General features: G+C 32.5%; 1 protein-coding gene across 7 annotated transcripts in view; it reads right to left on the reverse strand.

Moving 5' to 3' along the window:
• The window catches only part of Ankrd17 (ankyrin repeat domain 17), a 147,646-nt gene that overhangs the window by 32,301 nt on the left and 96,528 nt on the right, over positions 1–18,817 (reverse strand). For 5 of the 7 annotated variants that reach the window (XM_027950848.2, XM_071614335.1, XM_071614334.1 and 2 more), the window contains 7 exons: positions 16,003–16,151; positions 7,688–7,799; positions 7,380–7,525; positions 3,366–3,508; positions 2,525–2,738; positions 1,457–1,632; positions 231–393 (listed from right to left, as the gene is read on the reverse strand). In XM_027950848.2, the coding sequence (XP_027806649.1) occupies positions 231–393; positions 1,457–1,632; positions 2,525–2,738; positions 3,366–3,508; positions 7,380–7,525; positions 7,688–7,799; positions 16,003–16,151 (1,103 nt within the window). The remainder of the gene's footprint in view (positions 1–230; positions 394–1,456; positions 1,633–2,524; positions 2,739–3,365; positions 3,509–7,379; positions 7,526–7,687; positions 7,800–16,002; positions 16,152–18,817) is intronic. The other 2 variants (XM_071614337.1, XM_027950847.2) reach the window with 1 other exon arrangement.

Genomic DNA, 18,817 nt, shown 5'->3' on the forward strand with positions numbered 1-18,817 from the left:
AGTTTACTTAGCTTTGATGTCCAATGTGGATAATATTTCTAGCTTTTCCATAATACCTGTACTTGTCCATCTTTCATTGTTGCTAACAGTAATTATTTGCATATTTTATCACTTGCTTTCACCAAAGGTTCTAAATTACAAATTGAGAGTCTTCAGTAATCACTGGACCATATACACGTTCTAGCAGAAAGGGAAAATATCCAAGTAAAAGGGAATGAAAAGACTTCTACCTTTCTAAATGCTGCCATAAGAGGAGTTATTTTGCGATTATCTGCTGCATCTACATCTGCACCTGCTTGCACCAGTAACTGAACCACATCGAGGTGTCCACCATTTGCTGCTAGCCACAACGGAGTGTTCCCCTTCTTGTTACGTACATCAATATGAGCTCCCCTAAAAATGAATGACACAGAGAGCACTATCTTAAATGAAATGGAATGTAATAAAAATCAATTATACCTATGTGAAAATTTCTGAACAGATGAAAATTGTTCTTAATATTAGAGGACCAAAATAGTTCTCTCAGAATTACATGACAATTTCCAGCCATCAAATCAAATAAATTTCATATATCCAATAACTGATTGTATTTTTAAAATAATGACTACATAATACTGAGTTTTAAAACCTAAGAATGTGAAAATTTATTTAGTGAAAAATAGAAGTATATCCTGATAACAGCATAATCGATATACTAACACAGTATCCTAGAGACAAAAACCAGTATCCTCTGAGGCAATCATACCTGTTTCAGATTATTTTTATCCATTTACTTGGACTGTGTATGTCAGAAAATAATGAAGTCAAAGAATAAATGTAGATTTAGCACTCAGTTGGTATCAAAGTAGGTAAGAAGATACATGGCAGTAAAAGTAGTTAATAATCATAGTTAATAGTAGTCAGTACCAAATACTACTGTTTAGGGTACCATGCGAAGGTCTTTAAAGTAGAAAATCCAAGTAAGGAGGACAAATGTATTTAGGAAACTGGCAGGCAACTTAAAGTGAAAGTAAAAACTATCCTGGATCCTCTCTGATACCTTGAACAGTTCTACAACTGACACCTAAATTCTTAACTACTGTAAACAATAAGAAAATCAACAAGGAAGTCTTAGATCACTGCCAGAGTTTTAAGACTTGAGAGTAATACTCTGCAAAACTCAAATTGTATGGATGACAGCAACTGGATGCTTAAAGAGCTTATTATAACACTTTAAAAGTATATGCATACAAGAAAGGAAGAAAAATTATTTTAGGTTGCATTGAAATACAGACAATGTACCATAGCCCTGGATGAATAAAAAACAACAGGTTTGAAAAAAACACTTATAGTTCATAGAAAAAGTAATCACACTTGATTTTTTAATAGTGCAACTGCCGAGAGAGAATAATAATCACTGGTAATACTTATGCTCATAATATGAAGGATAGGAAAGATATAGTAAGTAATATCATACCTGCCAATGAGAAGCTCACAAAATTTATAATGCCCTTTATCTGCTGCTATGGTTAAAGCTGTATCTCTTGAGGAGGGCACTGGAGGGGCATTAACATCAGCACCTTTATCCAGAAGTACTCGGCCCACCTCTGCATATCCACCAGAGGCAGCTTCCATTAGTGGTGTGAGACCAGTCTAGGTTTAGTGAAAAATAAAAAAACATGGAAAAGACTAGAAACAGCCAACATGGAACAAAATAACAATATGATGAAGCAATATGGAATAGCTTTTATAAAGATTCACAACTAAATTTCACCATCAACACTTATTAGTCTGAATTATAGTCTGATCTACTAAAAGAAGATAATTACACCTAAAATCAATGATATTGTTGTAATGAGAATATGAATGAGATCCAACTATGTGACCTCTATCTGGCACTAAATAAATTTTCCTCTCTGTTCTCTTTCAAAATAGCACATCTTTTTCAGCTGATAATCCTAATAACAATAATACCTACAAAAATGTGTTGCTGAGTTATTTTCAGAGTTAATGCTTAAGTTAAACAAATGATTTCTATTATTATCATTATTTTATGACTATTATATTTTCGGTACTAAGGATTGAACCCAGGGGCACTTTATCACTGAGCAACATCCCCAATCCTTTTCATTTTTTATTTAGAAAGGATCTTAATAAATTGCTGATTATCTCACTAAATCATGGAAAATGGCCTCAAATATGCAATCCTCCTGCCTCAGCCCCCTGGGATAACAAGCATGTGCCACTGCTTGAACTTTGATTCAATATATATGTAGGAGATAAATGTTAATAGAAAGTACTAAAAATTAGGGCTAGAATTGTGGATCAGCAGTAGAGTGCTTGCCTAGCATTGGAAGACACTGGGTTCAAAATTCTCAGCACCACATAAAAATAAATAAATAAAATAAAGGTATTGTGTCCAACTACAACTTAAAAAAAAATTTAAAAAAAGAAAGTACTAAAAGTATAATTATCATATTGCTACCAATACACCTTAAATATGAAAGCAGCAAATTTCATGGGTAAATCTCAGACTTTTTCTTACCTTAGCTCTGTGTTCAACATTTGCTTTTCTATCAAGCAGAAGACTAACCACTTCAGTTCTTCCTTGGAAGCAGGCTAATGTAAGGGCAGTGTTCCGATTGGTTTCTATTTGAGCATTTATATCAGAGCCCATGTCCAACAGGAGCTTAACAGCAGCGGTATGCCCATTCATAGCTGCTAACATCAGTGGAGAAATGCCCAATTTGCTACCAGTTCTGGGGGTGAGCATTATGGTAAGAACAGAAGGAAAAAAATATATATTACACTAAAGAACTGGATGATGATAAAGAATTTCAATAAGATTATTTATTTTGCAGGATTATTTAAAAATTTAACCATTTTTCTGTCTTAGTAAATCTTTCAATTTATTACCAAGTCTCCTTTAAAAATCTTTTTATTAGATATTTTGTCTTTATCTCACTCAAACATAATAACCTGGGCTAGAAAGTTATTAAGTTACTCATAAGATAATAAACTTTTTTCTTTTAATTGTTGAGGCTACCTTCGAACTTGTGATCTTCCTGCCTCAGCCTCCTAAGTCACCAGAATTATAGGCATGTGCTACCACATGCAGCTGAACTTTTTATCTCTTGGCACATATTTGCTTGCTTAACAAAAATTAAGCAAATTGTGTCTAAGTTTAGTGCCACTGTATGAAATATAGTATATTTTCCAACTTATATGTTAAGTTTTAATTACTTAAATAAAATAAATCTTAAAAATCTCTTCACAATTTATATTTTAAAGGCCTAAAAGTGGCATTAAGAATAGGTGTTCTACAATTACCTGAAACATAACATTGTATCTAAATAAATGGCTTACAGTGAAAGAATAAAACTTGCCTAGAATTAATCTCAGCTCCTGCATTTAGTAATATTTTGATGATGTTCACATAGCCACCAGAAGCAGCCAGGCTTAGAGGTGTGTAATCAGAAACATTCCTGTGCTCTTTATTTGCCCCTCGAGCTAACAACAGCTCCACCACCTGGAAAGAAAAAAAGAAAGCAATGTGTTTTCTTATGGTGGGTAAGTCATTTTCAAGGTGTATATTTCTAATCCACGCCCCACTCACTTTTTTTGTGGTTTATCGTATAACCCAAAGAGAACTTTCCTTCATTTATCCTCTGCCCCAAACCAGCCTCAAATAATAGCAAGAGGTCTTAGCAGCAAAGAGAGAGTTTGTCAAGTAAAAGCCATTTAGAAATCTACTGAAAAGATATAGTATTGTCCATGGAGGACCTAGACCTCAAAATTGTTGAGAGATGCTATTCTGGAAATCAGTGTTTCTGGGTTATTCCACAACATAGTACTAAAGTAGAAGTAATATGGGACAGATTTTTTTTTCTTCATTTGTATATATGAATGTATTTCAAATAATTTTAAACCTTTCAATTGGTAACTAGATTTTTTAAAACTAGAATAAAAGGTAACAAACTATCTTTTAAAATTTTATGAAAATTTACAAATATACAAGAGTTGAGAAAACTTTATATATATTAACTATCTAGATTTTACCATTAATATTTTATTAGGCTAAGTCCTATTTAGCTATAGGATTTCTGGATGTACAGTTTTACAAGAAACTGAAAGAACTTTCCCAAAAGTGGTTGTTCTATTTATACTCCTATAAACAATGCATGAGTTCTGGTTGTTCTATATCCTCAGCAACATTTTTTATTACCAGTCTAACTTTATATCCATTATAGAGGATGTGTGGCAGTATCCCATTGGGTCTCAACTGCCTTTTCCTGATAACTAAAAATGTTTAGGATTTATGTAAGTGCTTATTGGCCATTCATCCATCATTTGCCCCATGCCATTTAAAGTACAAAACAATCCTTTGAAACAGGTATTATTATTTTCATCTTCATTTTACACAGGAAAGTTAAGATCGACTCCAAACCATAGCTGGCTCCTAACTTTGCTCTTACTAATAACTACATTTATTATTTCCCAGTTCATGTTTTTGCTAATATTATTATATTATCATAATAATAATTATTATTTACTATACTATATTATACCCAATCAGCACTTTTTTGGGGGGAGGGTGGTTTTACTGGGGATTGGGGTATTGAATTCAAAGAACTTGACCACTGAGCCACATCCCCAGCCATACTTTATATTTTATTTACAGATGGGGTCTTACTGAGTTGCTTTGTGCCTCAATTTTGCTGAGGCTGGCTTTGAACTCATGATCCTCCTGCTTTAGCCTCCCAAACTGCTGGGATTACAGGCATGTGCCAACATGCTCCAGCCCCAATTAGTACTTTCACTAAGGTAAAAACTGGAAAATAATAAACGTTATATTAGTGAAAATACTAACTGGGATATAATAAATGCTTTCTTTTGCTTATCAGCTAAAATTTTATTTATTCGAATAAAGCTATACCAAATTTAAATATGACTTTCACATTTTGCTTTCAGAGCCAGTAAGATCAGGCAGCTTGACAAGGTATAAAAACAAAACAAAAAAATGATATTAGGCTATTTTATTTTACAGAGTTTTTTAAAGTCAATATAGTATAAAACTCTAAATTTCAAATTTGTGAAGTTCTCTTGAGTTCCATTATCTAAAAATTTGTTATTTTTATAGTAAAGCTGGCTAAGTTTAACTAATTATTTCAAAACACTTAATTCTAAAGACAACAAATTAAAGCAATGAGATGTTTATAAGCTAATTATCATCTGAAAGACTTTCATAATAAACCTCATCTGTAGCATTTTAATAAGAATATGTAACTCAGAACCACAGTATTATATTGGCTTTATTATTATCTTCAAAAGAATATCTTGGATTCAACACTGAAAATTTTGTTAATATATGCAGCAAGTATGATTTCAACCTGCATAACAGAAAATTTCAGTTAAGAAAAAATTCACTTTTATTACATTTAAAAAGAGAATTAATTATTATGAGCTTTACAGTTCAATGGTATTTAACTGAAAAATTTATGCCCTCATATTTGAATGTAGGATTGACAGGAATCTCTATTTTTTTCCTATGTAGTAGAAATAAAATTTATCAAATTGTTTACTTCCAACTGTCTTACCTAATATTTGGTAAAAAAAAAAAACTTTCACCACACCCACCACCTCCACTGAGGATTATGGAAGAATGAAATAACATGATCAGAAGAAACAACACACAATAGAAACAAGTCTTTGCTTTCTCTTGACAGATCATCTCTAGTAGCAAGTGAATCTAACTATTCACCCATATTATATCTACTCCAAATCCAACAGGAAAAAATTGCAAAAACAGTCAACCAAAAGCAAAAACTGTCTATTAAAAAACTGTATGTATGTATGTATGTGTGCCTGTATTATTGTTAGTCTAATTCTTTTTAATCTATAAGATAATGGATAACCATCCCCTATCTTCCTATACTTGCTCCATTTTACTAGCTTTCCCATTCTTTTGTGTAGAAATTGCTTCCCAAATATTTTTTTTTGTTAGTTTATTTTAAAAACTTAGTGAGTTTAACAATGAGTTCAATATAACCTTTGCTATGACTGGTAAAGAAGGAAGGGCTAGTTTAAAATGCTCAAATAGGAGATAATAATTGGCTGGTCAGAGCACTTTTTTGATATAACATTTCAGAAATGATACTGACATAAACGGTGGAGAAACTAAGACAGTGAACAATAAGGAAAAGGTATTCTCTGGCTAACAACTGAAAGAACAGGACCTGTTACCCACAGAATGTAGGTAACATTGATGAACAAAGACTCAAACATCTGAACATAGAAGAGGGTATAAACTTTTGTTCATTTGTTCAAAGAACAGAATTAAGAACGGTGGGGAAACTTGACAACTTGATGGGAAAGGAGAGGAGTGGAAGGGAAGGGAAAGAAGATGACTTTTCAGTAGGAAACTAATCTGGATGACATAGGATGCTTCCTATACCTAATATTCATCTTGTCCCTGATGGAAAAGTTGTGAATCTACAGAGACTGGTTTTTAAACCTTAGATCCCAGTTACATAAGAATGGATCTGGAGAATAAAAGTTAAAGTTATCCAGCTAATTTGCCCCCACCCCCACCCCCAGTACTGGGGATCGAACCCAGGGCCTTGATCAAGCTAGGCAAGTGCTCTACCACTGCATTCACCCACAGTCCTTCTTATTTATTTTGGACACAGGTCTCACTAAGTTTTCCAGGTTGACCTCAAACTTGTGATCTGTCTGCCTCAGCCTCCCAAGTAGCTAGTGTTGCAGGCATGCATCACCACACCTGGCTATTCAGCTAATTATTAAACGCTAGAAGACACACAAGTGTGTGTAAACCTATAATTTCTTAGACCTACTTGATTAACACCAGTTATTCTAAGACAGAAAAAGAGAAGTGAAAATAAGCCCTGTTCATCAGGTGCTTTCCAATCTGATTTAGAATGTCTTAAGGCTTTCTTTTCTTTTGGTACTGGAGATTGAATCCAGGGGCACTTTACCACTGGGATCTATCTAGTTCTTTTTATTTTGAGATGGGGTGGGGGGGCAGTGTCTCACTAAGTCATTGAGGCTGGTCTTGGACTTTCAATCCTCTTGCCTGGTCCTCCTGAGTTCCTGGGATTACAGGCTGTGTGTCATTGAAGTTGGCTTTAGTCTTTCTCTTAATCTAAGTGCAATATACAGGAATTCCTAAGACAGGTACTACTTTTAGATTTTTTTTTAGGATTCCAAAAAATATGACTTCTCTGGGAGGTAGCTTATATTAACACTATATTTACTAATAGATAATATTTGAATTACTGTGATAAATGTAAACATCAAATCCTTGTTCCTATAGACACAAAGATCACATAAGCATTTTTTAAACAAGAAAGGAAAAAATTTACACTAAGGGGAAATTTTACCTCCTGTCTGCCGCCAGAGCAAGCCAAGGATAGTGGTGTGTCCTTAGTTCTTTCTGATTGGGCTTCAATGTCTGCACCATTGTCCAGCAATATTTCCACAACTCCAACATGACCAGCCGTAGCAGCCAAGATGAGTGGAGTAAAACCTGGAGAAAAATAATGATCTCACTATGTGCTAAGCCAAAGAACAATACTATTTTCCAATATACCTAAGCATCAAAAAGGGGCTCAAGAAGTAATATTTCTAAATACGTAAAATTTCTTTCACAAATATTACAGAAAATAAAATTAATAAAAGTGAGGCCTACCTTTTTTGTCTCGGTGCTCAATACTAGCTCCTCGCTCTAGCAGTGTTTGTACCAGTTCCTCATGGCCACCAGCACAGGCAAGCGTTAGTGCCGTGTCATGATTACTCTCAGTCTGTAAAAAATTAATTTCTTATTAGCTTATTAATTTTAAAATGTTAACAGTAAATACACAGAGATACATGTGTACCACTATAATATCAAGTACTTGAATAGTAAGGTTCATTGTTCTTTTCCCCCCATTAGTGTCCAACCAGTAACTTTTTTTAAAAAACTACAAGTTAACACTTGAACTCCATGGGCAATTTTAAAGTAAATACCAGGGGAAAAGGCATGACCTTCTACTTTTTTTCCTAGTATTTACTTTAAGAATTAACCTTCTACCATATACTGTTTTCAACTACATGATTAATGAAACAGTGTGGATTCATTTCTGCTTCAGGCCATTAATGGAATAACACAGACTAGATTTATTTTCCTATCTCAAACAACTTTAAAAAAAAAAAAAAGACAACTATTTGAAACGACTGTTTAGACAGGTAATGCAGGACAGGGATCCCTAAAAATAGAAATGATTAACACAACTTAACTGCCTGGAGAGTTTCCAGGCGCAATGTATGGAATGGGTGCCCAGAACCTGGCAATCTCCCCTAATTGAGAAGATAGTCTGGAGAGGTCAAGCTGGCTAGAATTCATGGCGCAGATTACTGAAGAGGAGAGCACTGCAGAGAGAGAGAATACTCTGGAGTTCTGCAGGGGGGGTCTCCTCAAATCTTCAGCTGAATTCTGATGAGCACATGTGCATGAGGAAATTATTGGAGGCCAGAAAAAAGATCACCAGAAGGGATTAAGTTGAACACCTAAAGCTGGAACACAAGGCCAGGAATAGTTTGGTTCCTACCCACCAGAGTAGAAACACATTAAAACACACAAGGTATCAAGTAGAATCCTCAGTAGTGAGGCCAAATTAGTTGTTCTGGACCCACCTAACAATGCTGAAAAGCAAGTCTTGAAATGAAAAAATAGTTTCCAAGTAACTTAGCTATGTTTAAGACCAAAGCCCCCAGATAAAAAGAAACAAAAAAATATATATTCTGTGTACTTTGAAACACCAAGACTATTATTATTTAGACATGACAAGTCGATATATGATTTAACATCTGCTATGATAGTGACCAATACTGGATTTACTAGTAATCATAATCTATCATAGTTCAAATACTGATGTAGTCAAGTACCTAATTTTTCATACATTTAGTACTCCAAACCGGTGTTGTCTAAAAAGATAATGACTAGTGTTATGTGCCTAACTGAACTTGAAATATGGCTCATGACTATGGCTATGACTGAGGGAATTAATTTTTATTTAATTTAATTGAATGACTGAGAGTCAATGTATTAGAAAACTTTTTAGGGTGTCTGGAACAACTTGAACAAATGAATATACTATTCTGACTGTACATTTAATCAAAACCAAATATGAATGAGTATTTGCAGTGCAAATTCAAATTAGATATACTTTAAAAGAATGATATCACGGGACTGGGGGAAAGGGTGGATTTCTGGAATGAGTGAGAGACTTTTGGTACTAAAAACAGGAAAGTCTCAGGATGAGTTGATCTCTCTTAACCACAGAGATATAACATTACACATATGTATCTCTACCAAACTGTATTATGTGCCCATCACCTTCAAAGCATTTAAAAGGTTTTGAATGTTTTTAAAAGGTAATGAATGTGTTCACTCTCCATCTGTAAGTGATGCTTTGCCCAGGAAATAATAACTGTTAATTAAGTAGAATAAATGACAATAGTTGTAAAAGGTCACAGATTCAAAGGCTATTACTAATAAAAGAAAGGAATATATATATGAAATATGTATTATTTCTATACAATGTTTATAATATTTAATGTAATCAATACAAAAAGGCATATCCTCCCAGAATGTAAATCACTCTAAGAAACAAACTCCATTATAAAAATAAAAACGAGACAAAAGGCAAAATCGATAGAGTCAAGAAATAAGAAAAAGCCTACTAGTCAGTGATGAAGAGGGAGACCGCAAAAGCTGCTCTGCAGAAGAGGCTGGCAGAGAGCAGAGCTACTGACTGCAGAGATCAGGGATGGCCACAAGGGAGAGATGCACCAACTACAACAATGGAGAAGGACATGAAACTTACATGAGTGACAGCTCTGATTGTGTTATAGTATTTGATCTTCATTTCAGGTTTATAAAAAAGAAATTATTATGTCTGATTTCAGGAAAAAAAAGAGACAAAATGGGGAGAATAACTTTCTAATGTCCACACAGCTAATAACTGGTAGAGATAGGCTTTAAAAACCAAGAGGATTTTCTTGATAACAAAATCCTGCTCTTACCATTACATGATAAGCAGCCTAACACACTGCAGATTGAAGTAAATATAATGTTAAGCATATCTGTTTTATGTCCTCTGTTAGTGTATATGCAGACAAGTCAATTTTATGATGAAATTTATAGGTTTTAAAAATTCTTTCAGGGCTAAAGGAAAATTTATGAAGCTGTGCTGATTTATAAAAAGAAGACACACTCAAAATTTGAAAAAGATAAGCATGAAAAATTTTTGTGGATCAGTAACATGTATTTTCCCACGTTATTAAAAAAATTAAACTAACATTTATTAGGCACCTTTGATAATAAAAGAACTCTGCTGTATACTCTAAGGTCAACAAAGAAAATTTAAGTCCTGCTCACTAAGATCTTACTGATTACTGTACAGGGCAAATTTACATTCAAAGTATGAGAGAAGTATTATATATTATGAGTGCAAGGGAAAAATATTTGAAGCTGAGAAAGGAGAGCAGGTCAAATTCCCTTAGGAATCAAACTTAAAAAAACAGCTCCACTGTATTTCTACATTAAGGAGAAATTAAAGCCACTAATATTTTATGACACTCTTTTAAAAGAGAATAACAAACATAAGGTTCTGAAGTGAGGCATCCATATCCCAAACATGCACCTGTACAATCCCCCAATGCTATTACCCTGCTTCACAATACATCAATAAACAAATTAACTGATATAGAAGTGTGGGTTGATGGCAACATGACTGACAAGATACAGAAAAAAATCAGGTATTTTGAATATTGCCAATCAAAACAATAACAGTACAAACAATGAGTTTCTGGAAGGCAAAGTTTGCTTAATGAAAAGATCTGACTTAAATTATGTCCCACAAAATTATGTTACAATAGAGTGGTCAAGAAGTTACATTTCTTTGTCATATATCTATGAAAAAGTTTCAAACCTGAAAAAGGAAAAAGATGCCCAGGGCTTGCTTACTGGCTCTTACAAGTTTACATTTTAAAGAAAGTATTTAGTTCATGATACTGTATAGTATTAATTCATACCTAACAGATATTGTTCCGGTGAATTCTGCCTTAGGGAAAAATGATGAAATTGTAGTCAATATAAATAACATTATGTAAGTTCTCACTATAACTAAATCTGGAATAGTAATTCATAGTGAAAAAAAATCACAAGACAGATGGTAAGCTTTTAATCTTCAAGAAAAGGCCACTTTTAATGAGCTGATATACTGATAAAAAACATACCTAACTTCTCTATAAAATAAGATGTACATCTATTAATTAGTCTTCAAGTAAATAAATTACTTTGGAAACTATAAGGACTTAAAGAGCTGAACTGTTAGAATTCCAGACTTCTCATTTTTTAATCCAGTCAGGTTATATGTGAGTTTAAAAAGTAAAATAGCACTTTAGGGTATCTAATAAATGAAAATAATCAGTAAAATGAATAACCTATTTGAAACTAGTTCATATGAACATGCAGAATACATGTATTCTAAAGCAGAAATATTTTAACGGTAGCATATTACATATAACTGAATTAATTTTTCCCAACCTCCTTATATTACAATAAAACTCTATACTTCAAAATCAACAGGAATAGAGAAAAATATCCAAATGATGTTTAAAATATTAAAAGTAAACAATTTCACACACTTTACAACTTAAGTCTTGAAATATGGATGATTTTTGTGTGTGTGGTACTGGGGTTTGAACCCATAGCTTCAAGAATGATAAATAAGCCCTCTACCACTGAGCTGCATCCCCTTAGTCTTGATATGTCAAGTTAAAGTTACTATCTACTCTCCTTAGAAGATAATAACACATGTTAATTATTAAAAACTGGGGGAAAAAAGCAAAATTGCCTAAGAAAGCATTTTTTCCATACTTAAGTTCAATAAAAGCTTTTAGAAATATGAGTAAAACAAAGGTAAGCAGTTGAGAAATAAATGAAGGTGCTGGGTTTGATGCTGCATGCCTGTAGTTCCATCTACTCCAAAAGCTGAGGCTGGAAAATCAAAAGTTTAAGGCTAGTCTGAGCAACTTAGGAAGACTATCTGAAAATTAAAAATAAAAAGGGATGGGAATCTAGCTCAATGGTATAGGTCCCAGGCTTAAAACCCTAGTACCACCAAAAAATAAATGTATACGTGTGTAAATATATATGTAGAGAGATGAGGGACATGTGACAACAAAGATGTTGGAATAACTTCTTGAGATTTTCTGCCTTTTTTTTTTAAGGTACTACAAATTAAACCCAAAGCCTCACACATGCAAGGCGAACACTCTACCACTGAGCCACTAAGCCAGACCTCCAGCCATGGAGTAAGTTTTGTATCCCATGAACCAAACAACTGGTTCTTTCTCACATTTAGTGGTAACTAGACTCAATCAAATTTCACAAAATACAATAAGAAAGAAAGAAAGAAAAATTCAATTAACTCAGAGGTTTTCAATTCTAAACCTTGGAAGTCAGATTTATAGTGTCATGTAAAATCTGCAGTTATTGGTTTATTTATTTGGCTTTGGGGACTGAATCCATCACTTTGTACGTGCTAAGCACACACTCTACCACTGAGTCACACCCCCAGTTATAAAATCTGTGGTTTAAAAAAAAAAAAATCCCTACTTGATTCCTTAGTTTCTCTATGTCCAGTACTCAGGAATAAGTTTTGTTACATCTCTCAAAATAAAGATCAGAGCCATATTATTAAAAGTTTTGGTAAAATAGTACTCCAAATAATTCCTTTGAGTTATAATTTACTTATTTTTCCTAAAACACATTTTGGTAACAAAACAGTATGTACTATTAATCTTAAAATTGAAACTATCCAGACAGACCTGATTCAATAAAACCATTATGAGCGTACACAACCCCATGGAACACTCTTGTACACAGAAAGTGATTTCTAGTTGAAAAACATGGGTTTCAGGAACATTATACAGAATGCAAACTCTTTAGCATTCTTCCAGGTACAGAAATTAAATATAAGGTTCCTGCTAATTCCTGTTAAGAACATTAATTCCTGTCTATAATTTTCAATTCAAGGAGTGTAAGGATTGACCATATTTCAGAATCATTAGCATTTTATAAAAGGAGTCATATGTTGAAGCTTTAAAAAAATAACACTTCTTTTGTTCATTTTTCTCATCAGTAAATTGGGAATAAAACAGTATCTACTTCATGAGGTTATCAAAAAGATTGTTAGTTTAAGTTAAAATACCAGTTGAGCATTCCTAACATGAAATTTTGAGTGCTGACATCATGCTTGAAAAGTCTCAAATTTTAGAACTTGGGATTTGATGACAGATGTTCACTAGTAAGATCTATGTAAATATTCTAAAATCTGAAATCTACAACATTTCTAAGAAGATCCCAAACATAAAGAATTCACAATCTGTATTTGTAAAGTGTTAAATGAACAAAAGATCTAACTACTAGAGAAAAATTCAATTCTTAAAAAAAAGATGAATCTTGGTATTTTTTCATTGTATCATTTACCTGCTACAGCAGTCTTGTCTTATATAAACTAAAATATCCCACTATGTAAGAACTCACATAATTTTTCTTTGAAAAAAAAGGTTTCAGATGGATTATGCACAAAAAAATCTGTTTTTTAAAATATATATTTTCGGGTTGTAGGTGGACACAATATCTTTATTTTATTTTTATGTGGTGCTGAGGATTGAACCAAGTGCCTCACGCAGGCGAGACAAGTGCTGAATGTACCACTGAGCCACAATCCTAGTCCACAAAAAAATCTCTATTTTTATCACTTAAAATTTCCTGCTTGATATAAAAACTAGTAAAATTTTTAAAATAAGTGAAAAAGACAAAAGTTGTGAACAATTATTTCTGAATATTATTGTGGTATTTCTTCTAATACAGGAACTTTGTAACATCACAGCACTTATAGTAAACTGCACAGAAAATAATTTAACTCAGCCTGGGTATTGTGCCACACACCTATAATCCCAATGACTTCAGAGATTGAGGCAGGAGGATCACAAGTCCAAGGAAGACTGTCTCAAAATAAAAAGGGCCAGCAGTATAGTTCAAAGATAAAGCACTGCTGGGTTCAACTCCCAGTACCACAATAAACACACACACAAACAAGAAGAAGAAAAAAGTAATTTAACTCAGGTTAGGCTAATTCAACAAATGAAAAACCTCAATGTAGAAATCAGATAAAAACGGATACTTTTAAGGAAGCAGTCAAATCTTTCTTTTTAGGCATTCCTACTATGCTTAAAAGGCAAAAATTTTATAAATTACCTTTCAAGGTAATAGTGGTAACTAGTTGAGTAGTAAAATCATTTCACCTTGACTATAATAATGTCCTTTGGTAAAATCACGATCACACTTAGACACACATCTTCTGTGCCTATTTCATTTGAAATAGATACTAATCACTTTAAAAGAGATTAGTTTTACTTTATCAATTCTTGCTCCCATAAAAATTCAAAAAATATTTATGGCTAAATATAATAGGCTTAAAGCAAAAGAAAAAAATCTGGGGGAAGTAATGCAAATTCAACACCAAGTTTAACCCAATTATACACTGCTACCAACATTAATTGTAAGAATCTGTGGTTCAACACATGTGTGACTCAAAATGTTTTACTTGTTTAAAAAAGAATGTACAGCATGGTACTTAAGAATGATGTCTACACACACACACATACACACACACACACACACAACTGGGGATAACTGGGGAATGAATATACTAGGTCAAGTGCTCTACCACTGAGCTATACCCCCAGCCCAAGAGTGGTATTTTTGAAGTCAAACACACAATCTGGGTCCAAGCCTCACAACTTCTTAGTCAAATAAGTGACTGTAAACAAAATGCTTGATCTCCTTCCAGTGTAATGAAGAACAGCTACCTCATATATGTATGTCTAAGGATTAGGATGAGATAGTTCCTTAAATTTCAAGTACTCAAGAAAAAAAGTTATTAACATATATAAAACAACAGACATTTGAGAAACAAGAACAGAAGTAAAAATAAAACTCCCTTTTCACAGTGTTATCAAGAAATATTTTAGTAAAAGAGAGATTTTATTTTTTAATAGGTTAGGAATATATACACTTAATGGTTCTCTCCCCGCCCCCCGCCCCCATGAAACTCAGGTGTTTTTTTGTTTGTTTGTTTGTTGTTTGTTTTTGGTAATAAACTCCCTCAATAATTAATCAAAATACAAAAACTATATAAACTACAAACATTTTCTCAGTCCTTAAGTCAATAAACGTTCACCTTGCTCAGCAGTCTTGTAAGTTAGGCCTCTTGGCCTTTCTTCAGTACAAAACACAATCTCACCTTACCCTGAGATTTCACAGTAAAATAATATTTAAAAGAAATTAGATAATAGTACTCAAGTTTTCTAAAGTGTAACTTAAAAATGGTGACATTTTTCACCTCCACACATTATTCTTTCAGATAATCCAAAGAGATAATAAGTACTTCTAATTCCCCTACAATCACTTAAATGCTAAATTTTATAGGCACAGATAGATTCACTATATATTTCAATCAGCAATATTAGAATTTGAAAAATATATATAAATGCAACTGAGTATATGTGATATACTATCAATAAATGCTAGAACACTTTATTTTATATGAAACCCCTTACGCATTTTAAAGTATGTATTCAAATTTAGTATTAGAAGAAAATATTAATCTTACATTTCTTTTTATATTACATCCTTTTCTAAACTATAACAAAATTAAAAAAAAAATTTATATGGTAATTAAGGAAACTGGAACATCACAAAATTATCGACAATAGTCTCTACTAGGTATTTTATTAAAAACAAACAAAAAATTCATGATTTAAAATATATAATTGTGGCTCAAGTCTTCGACAAAGCAGTCTAACATGGCTTAAATCACTGAAGGTTAACATACTTAATGATGATATAATTCTAATGAAAAAACATCTCTCACTTAATTTGGAGCTTACCTGTGCATCAATATCAATGGCAGGGTAGATAGGTAGCATGGCTGAAGGAGAGATGATAGGACTTGGAGTTGGAGTCTGAGGTTGGGAAATGGAAGCAGCGATACTGTGGGTAGGAGTATTTGACATTGCAGAAGCTCTTCCACTGACTGCTGTTGAACAAAATAACTGCACTTAATATGGATGAAACATTGTTAGGTAATAGTTAAGAATTATTTATTAAAAAATATTAAGGACTTTTTAAAAATAACATATTATGGGAGACTACTACAGCACTAATAACTCATATTCCTGGTTTTAACTGGACAATATAAATATGTATAGAGAGTAATCCATTTTCTAAGTAATAATCCACTTGAAAGATAAAATTCCCCACTTATATAAGTATAAAACCTTAATTCAAAACAACAGCAAAAACAAAAATATTTTTATGTACTAAAATTAAATACAAATGGAAAATTGTTTAACTTCTTAATTAGACATAAAATAAAAGGTAAAATAGTCCACATCAAAAAGGGAAAATAGTTGACTCACACAAAACCTCTTTTATTTTTATTTTTTTACTAACTACAGGTGGGGAATAATATGACTACATTCTACATTATAGCCCTAAAATGTAAATGTAATTTTTCAAATATAAAAATTTGATCCTTACATAGAAATAAATTTTCTCACAAGAAGAATTATTCTGAGGGGTCTTAAAATGCCTAACAATCAATCTGGCAATCACACTGATATATGAGGACAAAATTAAAAGACTAGGGTAGAAACAAATGTATACACACAGTTAACCTTCAAATATGGATTATTAATAGTTATTCTAACTAAGATTTTGCTGTGATATTATTTTCACCCAAATAGGTAATGTAAGTAATAGCTAGTTAAGTCAGGTGCATAGGATAAAATGAAGATTCAGCTGCAGGTAATTTATTTCCTCATTGACTCAATTCTGGAGTTAATGTGAACACCATTCCTTTTCACCCCACTATTAAAAATGCCATAATATATAAGTATGGGCATTAATTTTTGAATGGTCAACAGGAGTGTGGGTGTGTGTTACCAAAGTAGTTATCAACTACATCAGACAGAAAGCAATCATGATTCACAACCGGATCTGAAACCAGGGAAAAGAGGTTACGATCCTGCCAAGAATAAAACTGAAATTGATCTCATAACAATTATAAACATGATTGTTAATTGAGAAATTTACTTTACATAAAATCCTTACTTCAGGCACAAACATACACTATACATTATAGCAACACACATTCTACAATTATACATTTTAAAATTCACTTAAAGTCAAAGGAAAAATAAAGAAAACAAAACACTGTTTGAATCCTTAAGGATCCAGATCAAGAGAAAAGGGCATGTAAAATTATTATCTAATGACCTTGATATAATTATTTTATATGTTAAGAAAAAGATCAAGTAATTTAATATACATATTGTAGATATAAATTTTAAAATCATATATAGTTCTTAAAACAGACTCCATATCTTCTTTGATCAGATATTCACAAACAGAAATGCTAAATACAAAAAGTAGCTTAAACAGTATGAACACCAGTCTGTCCAAATCACTGATTTTTATTTTATGATACTAAATGGGTTAAAAAATATATCTATATAAGCTTTAGTGTTGAATGACTAAATTATAATTCACATTTCAACTGGTATAATTTAATTTAAAGGTTCTACTAAAATTGCATTTTTTCAAGTTGGTTGTTCTTATCAACTCATCTAAAAGGATAGGAAAAAAAAACCCAATCCTCTTATTTGACTTTCTTTTAGTACTTATGAAACTGGTTTACTAAAACTAAATAGCTGCCTATTACAAATGTAAATATTTAAGTACCTGAAGGAACTCTGGTATAAATCTTTACATGTGGGGCTTCATATCAGGTTAGTTTTAGAAAGAGAAAACGGCATGCTCAGGAAAATTTTAAGATAGGGACAGAAAGGAGGGAACTTAAGATCATAGCAAAGGCAAGATGTTAAGACAGATTAAACAGGAAACTAATTTTGCTTTAGCAAGTACAGAGAATAAGGAAGACTCAGATTTTGATTAATTGAAGTTCTAGAGAAAAAGAGATCAAATATTAAAAGTCTAATAAATGAGAACTAAGTAATAAATAACAGAGGCTATCATAGAGGGAGAGAAATAAATCTAAAAGCCTAATGTAGCTCTAGTACATTAGAAACCCAAAGAAATAAATGAAAGTGTATATATAAAAAGTGAAATATATATATTTCAGTTGAGCATTACTCAACTGAAAGGATATATACTACTAGAGAAGTTTAAAAAATGAAGTTGCAGAAAAAGAGTGTATGAGTTTGTGTATTTGTGTAAGTGTGCACACCTGCATATGCACCTGGGAACATGAGTGGTACTAGGGATTAGCTGCACGTAGATAGTTTAATTCTGCTCTTCCTCCTCTTTCATAAATGAGCATAAGAAAGAAAGTATTTTTATAGTATGACAAGTATTTGTCTTATATAAGTTATACCTGAAACAGACAAAAATTATGGGAGGTGGATACGAATCAACAGAAAAACTACTTTACAAACCTCTGATACTTCTCAACAGCATAAAAAAAATGTACAACTGACAAATCATTGTTGACAACTATGCCCAAGTACATTAAGTAAACTGACAGTATATAAAACTTTTAAACATTGATTGGTAAGGAATGTCCATTCTTCATTAAGTGGATAAGTAACATTTAATGCTATATATCTGGTAGTCAGACTGACAAAACAGAACACTATTATGATCTAAGTTAAAGGCCATGGACACAGGACTTAAGGATTTATG

The sequence above is a fragment of the Marmota flaviventris genome, chromosome 7, assembly GCF_047511675.1.
Source record: "Marmota flaviventris isolate mMarFla1 chromosome 7, mMarFla1.hap1, whole genome shotgun sequence".
Lineage (NCBI taxonomy): Eukaryota > Metazoa > Chordata > Mammalia > Rodentia > Sciuridae > Marmota > Marmota flaviventris.